Consider the following 11,258-nt stretch of genomic DNA (forward strand, 5'->3'; position numbering starts at 1 on the left):
GTAAATATATTATCTAATTAAAAAAATCAACATTGAATGAACATATTCATTCATGAATTGGACAAGGTTGGCCAAGTAAAGGCGAGAAGCTTCACAAAATTTTCTCAGGAATGACTTTTGTTCAGGAATTAACTTGCTGGAGAGCTGGAAAGTGAGATTACTTTTTTGTAAAGCTTCTGGACTTTTTTTTTTTTAATATTTTTTTATCAGAACATATATGCACTTCCAAGTCTTCAAGTAGTTTCTTATTTGATTCATCTCCTGCAATCTAATGAATTCTTTATTTTATATTATTTTTATAATATGCCTTGTGTTGGATTTAAGTATGAGTTTATTCTGATATACTTTTTATCTGATTCTTATCTAATTGAAATGCTTATCTAATTGCTACTCTCAACATACCTAAATTTATTGGTCCTTTAGGGAGCATTTGGTTCACATTTTTCAACTTCCCATTCTAATATTTGTTTTGGGCTTAGAATCTGATGTGGCTGTAATCTCACATTCCCATGCTCCCCATGTGTAAGGGCCAACTGCTTTGGCATGTTGGACATTGAGGACCTCATGATATAATATTATTACATGCTAATAATAATAATAATAACAATTGAAATCAATAAAAAATGTTAGTAGTCTTATTATCATGATGTAGTAATATAACAATAGTTGAAATTTTGAGACCATACTGCTCCCCAATTATGGCTTGAATTATTTATTTATTTATTTATGATGGTTGAGCTTTTTAGGACATTTATTTAATCTAGTACATGCTCTTAGTAGGTTTTTGTGCTAAAAATTTGATTATTCTTCATATATTATTCATACGCAAGTCAAGGGTATAGTGGTAATCTTATGGAAATGTTTGTCTAGATTCCTTTGTTAAATTAAACAATGCGATGGCCATTTTGTGTACATTCCTAGGATTTTACAACGTGAATCAAACAAAAATATTCTCATTAGATAGGCATGACAATCCTGGGAATTAGATTCCTTGTGCTTTTGTTTCATGGGGATGTTTTTTTATTCTGCAAGCTAAATGCCATCTCAAGGCAAATACTTTGTGACCTAACTTCAGATGATATCATTCGTTGATGTAAAAGGGAAGCCTGGTGCACAGAGCTCCCGCAATTTGGGGTCTAGGAAAGGGTGGACCACAACGGGTCTATAGTACACAGCCTTATCTAATGTTGTTGTATGAGGCTGTTTCCATGCCTCAAACCCATGACCTCCACATGGCGCTAGCTCTACGTTGCACCAACTCGATTGTTCCTTGTAAAACCTAAAAATTTTAATAAAGTTGATCCATTTTGCTCTTGTGACTTATTTGAGTAGCAGAAATATTAATTAGCTATGTTGCAGAAAAAACATTTTAGATCAGAAACCTTGAAGTTTAAATGTAAAATGCTTGGTTTTAGTCATTAATTGTCATAATGGGTCTTTTTAGGCCGTACATTTCCAATAGCAGGTCAGTTTGCTAATCCTGGAATTGGAGTTTATAACCAGCTTTTATAGTATGACACTGTTGTCGTCTGTAGGGCAGAAGATATCAACTTCGCTATCTCAGCTTGAAGGTACTTCCCAGAAAATTTTTGAATTGGTTGGGCAGTATTTCATCACTAACCTTTTGTTCTTTAATTGAAATATCATCCTCAAAAATACTAATTCCATCTGAACTTTCTAGTGGAGGTGGCGGTACATAAGATAGGACCCCAAGGTGATCAGGAGAAGAGTCGGAAGAATAACCCTGCAGATCTGAAATTTCATCCAAAAGTAGGCCCCTATAACTTTCAAAATCTCTACTGCCTATCATCATCCAAGACATCTCCCCACCTCTTTTCATCCTTCACTATACTTCAAACACCTATTGCTTCTCTTAAGATTTTCTTTTCCCACCAAAAATATCTGAATTTTATTCAAGATGATTTCTCATTTCAAAACCCACTTGCACTTCCTTACGGCAAGCATAAATTTTTTGACGACTCAAATTATCTAAACGCCCTTTTCATCTGAATTTTCCTTTAAACCAGCGTAAAATCCTGAATATCATCCTTGCAAGAGTTACGGAACTCCCCCTATTTCATCCCAAATGACCTGCCTACGTACGATCTTCTCCTCTACGAGGGACTTCCAGAATACTAGTTGAATTTTAGAAACCAACCTTTCTAATTCCACCTCTTTCTCTCTCCTGTTTTTGGGGACACCTACTTCTCTCCTCTTGACCACTGTGATGATAGCATCTAGCTTCTGCTCTGAAGGTTGAAGTCCTGCCCCTCCCATATTTTTAAAGAAAGACTATGGGTTTCATTTCAATTGGGAATTGACACTCAACTGGAATGCTTGTTATCAGTAGTGATAAATTTTTGGACATGTCCATGAAGGTGGCCTTGAGACTAGCCGGAGGGTCTTCCTTTTCATTAAACTAGCCCAAATTGGAATCATAAGTATAATTATGGGCCTTTTTATCTGACTGCCCATTAGAGGTTTTAAGAGGCCTCTGATGTTGTCTAACAAACAGCCCAGGTCTAAAATAATCATCAAAGATCCAAGCCCAACCTACCAGGCCTTAATCATTCATTTTCCACAGAGGAAACTTTAGTCAGCTCTGGAACAACTCAGCTAGAATTCTTGCCCTTAGCAACTTTGATTGATAGTGAACCGCTTCATGCAAAGGTCGTTGTACTTGCGTGTCGAAGCGTGCGACCCATCAACCAATTAGTAATGGGGGAGAAAACATGGCATGTCGCACAAAAGCTTGATTTGAGGCGTCAGCAAAACATTGCCATTTTTCAAAAAACAAAAGCCCCTTAGCACGACAGAACGGGAGTGGGGGATGGCCCTACACGCAGGCAACAGCATTATCCCCCCCCCCCCCTCTAAGGGGACCCACACAATTGCTTAGTCTACTAAAGCTCCAACCTCTTACACACCCTTTGAAACAATCACCAGCAACTTCAATTCTTCCTGAAAGCACCCGACTCCAAGAATGATTCTCAGTGATCTTTTTGCTACCTTCAACATAAGTGCTGAGAAGAATAGTTCTCACCATAGCACTACATTCATATCTGAATTGAAGTCGGCCATCACCCTTGGACCCTTCAGGGGCAAAGATAGAATACCTCTTACCCCTCGATCCATGCCCTAATTCCAAAAACTTACCTGCCCTCATCACATGAATCGTTATCCAATAGTTCATGTATCCTCCCCAAAAGCTTCAAAACCCTTACCCAACCTTCCAACAAGGGACAAAAGTTAATGCAAGAACCATGTTTCTGCAACTGATGAAAGCCTTACCCACTGATTGCGTTGCCATTTTTTCTCAATAATGAACAAAGCTATAATCTCCATCACTACAGTCTCCCTTCAATCTGGACTGAACTAACCTCTACCATCAAAAAATAACAGCGCCATAACAAAGAGTGATAGTGAGATGAAAGGTGAAGAAGAGAAAGAGGACTCATCTTAGAACTTCTAAGATGTATGGCATCAAGTGAGCTATGTGGTGATGAAGCAAAACAAGAAAGATTTTCTGAGCATAGCAAAGTTTAAATACCTATTTTTCAATTTATTGAGCTTTCCGCCTTGCCTTCTTAGTTTCTCCCACACTTGAGTCCACTACCTGCATGCTATTAGCAGTCCAATATACCAAACTGCTAATCAAATCCTAGTCTCTCAAACTAGGTTCTTTACCCACACACATCTAGAATGATGTGGCCACTGCCGCAAACTTAATCAGAAAATTCATACTTAATACAGACACCTAACAGCCTTGATTCTCCATTCAAATTTAGATTTTAGTCCCATTGTTTGACGTATGATTCATGAATTTGACTAAATTCGGATATTTTGGATTGGAAATTCATGTGGTCCATAATGTAATAGTGCGCCTATCAGAATGAATACTGGGCAATCAGTGTAATTGAAAGGAGAACTGTCTTTAAACAGAGTGAAAACACCATCATTATAATTTCATAGTTATTCTTTTTCAGCATACCAACATAGCTGGAAATCTTGGACAAGGATTTGTTGGCTTTCAAGTTTATGTGGTTTGTTGCACATCCGTTTACCTGTTTGGATTGTATGGAAACATTTCTCTTGAAATTTGATTACTTATTTTGTAGATCAAGATTTTTTTTTTTGGTTCTTGGTCATCTCTTGGTTTTAGGTAATGGTAGCCTTCTGTCCTATTTATTTATTTATTCCATTCACATTAATTTATTTCTTCCTAATATCTTTAGGATCTATGGGAAACAATAGTTGAACTTCTGCTGCACCCGCACATTTGGTTGCGTAACATATCAAGCCGTCTTGTGAGCTTGTACTTCTCCAGGGTAAAAAAGGCTGACAATTATGTTAGTCCACAAGGGACATTTTTTCTCATGAGACCCAGTAGACTTTTTGGGATAGCTGTTTCCTTCTGTTGCCAACTAAGTGGACAACTCACTGATGGTGCTATGAGCAACATGATTACTGAAAATATTGTCTTTTCAATTTATCACATGCATTCCTTGATGCGGCAGAAGGAATGTCTGGATGCTCACAGATTTTGGTCTGCCCTTGAACCACAAGACCAAGGCCGTTTCCTTGATGCTTTGCAGTTGCTTGATTCAAGAAAAGGAAGAGGCTTGTTTACATCTCTTACTTCTGGTGTGTATTTTAATGATTATCGAGAAAACAGTGAGGATATTCGCTTTTGTCTTGTTTCTAATTTGCTGAAGAAAATGGGAAGGATTGCCCTTCAGATGGAGGCCATTCAGGTTGGTTTTCTTCTGGCACTTCTTTTTGATCGGTACCTCTTCAATAAGTATTTTATTTTATTTTATTTTATTTTTGTTCCTACCATTTATATTTACTGTTTGTGTATGATACTAATGATATTTTACATATTTCCAGATGAAAATTGTCTTCAATAGTTTTAAAGTAATTGCATCAGAACTTGGTCAGGATGGTTGCAAACATTATGCAAGTGAAATGCTGGTACCCTTGTACAAAGTTTGTGAAGGGTTTTCTGGAAAAGTTATTCCAGGTGAGCTTGGTTGTTCATATACTAGTTTAACATGAGAAATGGCTGTGCTGCCTTGCATCTGCTTTTTGCATGAGGTGGTTTATGTTGAGTATGCATGCAGATGAACTGTTTTAGTTCTATGATTATAAAAAATTCTATTTCTTTATTTCATTACCATTATGAATTATCCTGATATGAATACTAGATTTTTTTTGTCGTCTTTTTTACTTTACCTTTTTCCCCCTAACTTTCATCTAAAATTATCCCGTTGGTGCCATTGTCTGTGTCATCTTCTACTCTGTTTTAATGGACTTTGCTTTCTTTTCTTAGGCTCAGAGTGATGGACTAGAATCAGTTTCCAAGCCCTAGTTATGTTCCTAAGTTTTCTGCTATCCTATCCTTGGATCAGTTTGTGAGCTGATGTTTTCAATTTTTTTGTGTCTTTATATAGGGAAATAAAGTTAAACTTGAATGTTGAATCCTTTTCAGTTCCAGCACTACACTCTTGTTTTTCAGCTTTTTAAATATTTAACCATTAGAAAAAATTCATCATCTTCTATCCTTATTGATGAATTAGAAATTGATGTCTGATGTTTCATCCTCCTGGCCTGACTTTTTTTTTTTTTTTACCCCAGTTTCTTAGTGTAAACTGAAAATTTCTTCTCTTGGACCCAACTTTTTCAGATGACGTGAAGCTACTAGCACAAGAAGCTTGTGAAGGCATACGCAGTGCAGTAGGCATCCAGAATTTTCTACATGTTTACAGCCAGATCCAGAAAAATCTCAAGGCAAAGAGAGAGAAACGGAGACAAGAGGAAAAGATAATGGCTGTTACCAATCCCATGCGAAATGCCAAGCGGAAGTTGAGGATTTCAGCCAAGCATGCAGCCCACAAGAAAAGGAAGATAATGACGATGAAAATGGGGAGGTGGATGCGCTAAAAATGGCTCTTATATATGGGTGCTGCTCCACATTTTACACTGGTTTGGCTTAGTGTGTCCTGGCCTATTGAGAGTGACAAAGGGCTATAATTATTCATTGCACGCGCTCCTCTCCTTGTGCCTCTTCTTTTGGTGAATTTAGTACTCAGAAGAATGCCATTCTGGACAGCTTATAGTTCCCAATTCAGGAAGCAGCAATTGTCAAGGGATAGACCTGGCAGCTATTGAAATCCCAACTGATATAATGCTTTTCCATGGTTAGAGGTTTTGGGGATGTCCTTTGAAATTTTGCTACTCGCGGTTGAATCTTTTATTTTATTTTTCATTTTTTTGCCTTTTGCCCCAACATATGTGCTCTGCAAAGGCGGAATTTAATGCAGATGCTTGTGTGTGCAAGCTCAATGGAATTATTTAAGCTTGAATCCATGTATAGGAATCTTGAAACAATGTAAATTTCAAGGTTAAAAGAAAGGATTATTTGAGATAGAAATCTTGAAACAATGTATATTTCAAGTTTAGAAGAAAAGCTAAGAATAGTTTCATTTCTTGAACTGATACCTACTTTTGTCATTGGGAGTTTTTGGAGCCTATATCTGTAGTGACTCTTCTTTCTTTGAGCGGACTTCTCAACTACACTATCGCCGGTGACTTATCTTTTTCTTGGTAAGGTTGGGTATATATATATATATATATAAGGCTAGTCTCAGTATCAAAAAATGTGTTTAGGTTTTTATAGTTAATTTTATCAATGAGAAAAATGACGTTTATTCAGTTATTATGTTGAGGTGAGGTCTTTGTTAGCGAAGAAATATAAAAAAGTAAGAAAACGAAATTAAATCTAGTGAGAAAATAGATTCTATGATATGGATTAGTGTTTATTTCTTCTTGTTATATTCTGATTATTAGTAGAAATTAGAAATTTTGTATATTAAAATTAAAATTTGATTAATTGCCAGTATGCGAGGCGCCCGGCGGCAATGAAATTCGTCGACACTTGCTTCTATGTGGCTCATTGCACAAATGTAGAATTGTTGAACTATTTCTTAAAGATCATATACTTACGAGCTAGTTGTGTGTATTCCCCCAAACTCATTGTCCTTTTGGGTATATGGAAGAGGCAGATGGTTTTTGTTGCTCTGTTGTAGGTTATACAGAATCAAATACAGAGTCAACAAAATTTTATAAGCTCTCTCTTTCTTTGTGATTTGCAGCTTTTTATTTATTTATTCCTTGTGAGTCCTAAAATCATCAATCAAAACTCCTTAAATTGAAGAAATAAATTTTCAACACTTCAAAACTAAGTTCTACGGATTTTCAGGGACACCAGAGGGAGAGTACTATGAAGATGAATCCTTGGAATATGGGAACTTCCTAGGATTCTATAAAATAAAGAAGTAAATCCAAATTTTTAAAAATAATAAAAATTCGCCTAACATTATGGCTTGAATTTAACATTGTGGATAGTTGGAGTTGGGCTCCAATTGAACAAAGATGACTTTAGCCTGACAGGTTTAATTTAAGTGACTAACAAATTTTTATTTCATTTTTTTATACTATTTGAATAATAGTTGGAGTTGAATTCGAATTTGAATAGAATTCAAGTTGTGTTTGGATTATGGAGTAAGTCAAGTTTATGTGTTACCTAAAGTGACTTAAACTTGGGGAGGCTTAGAAGCTATATTAAGTGTTGTAGGCCGTGATAATTATTTTATTTTTTATTTCTATCGTAGCAATTTTCCGTATGCTGCCGTAATCTTTAGGCCAGTGGTGAAAATTATTGGGTGATCTTGGGTCTTCTCAATTTTAAAAACTAGTTCAAGGGGTGAGACTTTTCCTCACACTTATAACTGACCATCAGCCCCTTCCACAACTGATGTGGGATAACTCAACAATCTCCCCCTCATACATCGGGGTCTCTCTCAACACGGCACACTAGGGAAAATGTTAGTGAATCAGACTCTGATACCAGTGTTGGTGGTCTTAGGCCTTCTCAACCCCAAAAGTTAGTTCAAGAGGTGAGACTTTCGTTCACAGTTAATAACTAACCACCGGCCTCTTCCACAACCAATGTGGGATAACTCAACAAAAATATGTAGTCATATACAATTAACAATAACAATAACAATAAACCTTAAGTCCTACTAGTTGGGGTCGATTATATAAATCATTTTCTGTCCATTCATCCGATCAATAGTGTAATCATATACAAAAATCTATATTCAACCATGAAAACTATTTACTGATGTAATTTTTTTTTTTTTTTTTGGCGTACAATTTCGTGAAAAGGCAAAAGATGTTGTTTTCTAAGACATAACTACGAAAAATTATGATTTAACTTCAATGCTAAAAAATTCTTAAAATAATTATAAATATAAATTAAAATGAAACAAAATTTCAAAATGAAAAGAAAATTAGGAAGAGCAATAGTTTAGAGAGCACACTGGAAAGAACATTCATTTGTGATTTTTTTAAAAAAAGAAAAAGCTAAAATCTTAAATTAAAGTTAAGAAAATTAGGAGAGAGAAGTATACTTTATAAGGGGAAATAAAAGAATTTAAATTTTTCATTCAGTCTATTCGCGGACCTGTCCGGAAGCTAGACAGCCTTAAAGCGGCAACCAAACAGCCCCTATTAAATAGAGCGAGCGTTGGAATCGCCCGGAACACAGAAGCTGCCTCGCCCTATCCTTAAATCCGACCACTCTCCGCAGGTGTTCTGTGCTCCGGTCCGCGAAGATCTCAGATCTGAACAGGTACAATCTTCTACGTTTATATTTTCTTTTGCATTAATCAACCGCTGATTTTTGACTTTCATTTTTCTGATTCTTTGTATTAATCCATTCTTTTTGTTTTTTCTTTTCGGTAAAAATCTGCTTGACAAAATTTCTAGGTTTTGTCTATGCCTCTGAATTTGTTCGAATTCCCAGTAGATCCATTGTCAAATAATCTGTAATTTGACCTTGTTTTTCGTTTCTGCATTTCTAGATAATTTCACTTAAATTTCTTTTTAAATTCGAGAAAGCACACAAGCACTCGCACGCACGCTCAGATTTTCTTTGAATTAGAAAAACCCTGCCACGTTCTTCTTATGGTGTCCGATGAGAATCATGAGAGAAATTTTTTGGAAGAATTGTTGGATATTTGGTAATGGAATGTTTTGATTTTGATTAACAAACCAAAGGAATACTGGAGATATGATTTAAGAAGCAAAATTCACTGTTTGAGAAGAGAAGGAAACCCGGATCGAAGGAAGCTGATAAACTGAATTTTTATAATTATTAAGGAGACGAAGAAGCATCAGATCAGGAAAGATGCCAGCGCAGAAGATTGAAACTGGTCACCAGGACACAGTCCATGATGTCGCCATGGATTACTATGGAAAGCGCGTGGCCACAGCTTCATCCGACAGCACCATTAAGATTACTGGTGTAAGCAACAACTCTGGTTCGCAGCATCTTGCTACACTTACAGGCCATCAAGGCCCTGTTTGGCAGGTTGCTTGGGCACACCCAAAATTTGGATCAATGCTTGCTTCCTGTTCCTATGATGGCCGAGTGATAATTTGGAAAGAAGGCAATCAAAATGAATGGGCACAGGCTCATGTTTTTAACGACCATAAATCATCTGTCAACTCTATTTGCTGGGCTCCCCATGATCTTGGCCTCTGCTTGGCTTGTGGGTCATCAGATGGGAACATTTCTGTCTTCACTGCACGATCTGATGGTGGTTGGGACTCTACAAGGATAGACCAAGCTCACCCTGTTGGAGTTACTTCGGTTTCCTGGGCTCCGTCAATGGCCCCTGGTGCTCTAGTTGGATCTGGCTCACTGGATCCTGTTCAGAAGTTGGCTTCGGGTGGTTGTGACAATACTGTGAAGGTATGGAAGCTATACAATGGAACTTGGAAGATGGATTGCTTCCCTGCTCTTCAGAAACACAGTGATTGGGTGAGGGATGTGGCTTGGGCTCCCAACTTGGGGCTTCCAAAGTCCACAATTGCAAGTGCTTCACAGGATGGGACTGTTGTTATATGGACTGTGGCAAAGGATGGGGATCAATGGGATGGGAAGATTTTGAAAGACTTCAAGACTCCAGTTTGGAGGGTCTCATGGTCGCTGACTGGAAACTTATTAGCTGTGGCTGATGGCAACAATAATGTAACTTTGTGGAAAGAAGCAGTTGATGGGGAGTGGCAACAGGTGACTACAGTCGAGCCATAGATTTCAGGTTTTGTGTGTTTGCATTTTTTGAGAGCATCGTCATGGTTTTTGGGTCTTTTCAGAAATTAGTTGTTTCTACTTTTATTACTATAGCCTTTTTGTTCAAACACTTGTTCATTGTATTGCTTAGTTTGATAAAGATTCTTACCAACTTATTTTGGGAGGGGAGGGGGGTTGATGATTAATTAACTTTTTTTTCTGTTAAATGCATCTTGCCCTTGTTGCTGCTTCATTTTGCTATCCAAGTGCATAAAGGATTGATTCAATTTTTCATCTTGTTTGTTTTGCTATTTATCAGTACCTTTTTTGCTTAATTCCATCTCTCATGTTTGACCAGGTTTTGTAGAATTTGAGGTTAGCAATTTCTTAGAAGTCTGTCAATTTCATTATGCTTTTGATAGCTCTTTGTATTGAATTATGCTGTTGGCCACCAGTGTGGTCGTTTGCAGTGATAATTTTTAAGGCAGACAAAGTTCTGACCCACCATAAGGACTTGTTATAAAACCGATCTAGGAATAGGGGGTTGTTATTCTAAGAAAATTGGGTTTGGATTTCTTTTTTCTGCCTTTAGTTTTGTATTTTGATATCCTGTGTTTCAAAAGAGAATTTGTAATTCTGCATCCGTTGAGATGGAGATGACATCCTTAGAGAGATGGAAGACAAAGTTTAATTGAGAAGCGCTATTCATGTTCCACCTTTCTAATTCATATGTCCTTGTGTTCTTGTGCAAACGCGTACGTAAGTGTTGATAGGTGTGGTTAAGGTTCCTATTTTAGTTCCATCATGACACCTTCAAATTAGGGGCCTTGTTCCACAACACTACCCTATCACGCCCTTTTTTGTTTGCTTGATTACCCTACCTGTCATGTCCTTGACATAAAAGGTATTTGTACTGCTATGCAATAATGAATTGCTACCACCAATCAATAGAACTATGCTCTTCCTTCCTCACACACTCCCCCTCCCCTTCCCCTTCCCCCTTTTGCCCTCCTTTCTTACTGCTGGACTGCATTCCTACTTGATTTGTTATTACTTATAGATGCTCCTAACATGAAGGCGATGCAATGGCCAGTGCCTTCCTGCTTCCTAGGTATTC

The 11,258-nt window shown here is 37.2% G+C and overlaps 2 protein-coding genes across 4 annotated transcripts in view; both read left to right on the forward strand.

Moving 5' to 3' along the window:
• The window catches only part of LOC131167895 (uncharacterized), a 97,980-nt gene extending 91,486 nt beyond the window's left edge, over positions 1-6,494 (forward strand). For both annotated transcript variants that reach the window (XM_058126955.1, XM_058126957.1), the window contains exons 29-31: positions 4,236-4,754; positions 4,891-5,023; positions 5,687-6,494. In XM_058126955.1, the coding sequence (XP_057982938.1) occupies positions 4,236-4,754; positions 4,891-5,023; positions 5,687-5,943 (909 nt within the window). In that variant the 3' untranslated portion in view covers positions 5,944-6,494. The remainder of the gene's footprint in view (positions 1-4,235; positions 4,755-4,890; positions 5,024-5,686) is intronic.
• A 1,846-nt stretch (positions 6,495-8,340) lies between these two features.
• On the forward strand, positions 8,341-10,368 carry LOC131167896 (protein transport protein SEC13 homolog B). Of its 2 annotated transcripts, none has more exons than XM_058126959.1 (2): positions 8,341-8,695; positions 9,124-10,368. In XM_058126959.1, the coding sequence occupies exon 2, from the start codon at positions 9,254-9,256 to the stop codon at positions 10,160-10,162; it is 909 nt and encodes a 302-aa protein (XP_057982942.1). In that variant the 5' UTR covers positions 8,341-8,695; positions 9,124-9,253; the 3' UTR covers positions 10,163-10,368. The 2 variants fall into 2 exon arrangements, with proteins under 2 accessions (XP_057982942.1, XP_057982941.1); XM_058126958.1 differs by having other exon boundaries at positions 8,480-8,695; positions 9,226-10,368.
• The last annotated feature ends 890 nt before the right edge of the window (positions 10,369-11,258 follow it).

This window comes from Malania oleifera, chromosome 11 (assembly GCF_029873635.1).
Source record: "Malania oleifera isolate guangnan ecotype guangnan chromosome 11, ASM2987363v1, whole genome shotgun sequence".
Taxonomy (NCBI): Eukaryota; Viridiplantae; Streptophyta; class Magnoliopsida; order Santalales; family Ximeniaceae; genus Malania; species Malania oleifera.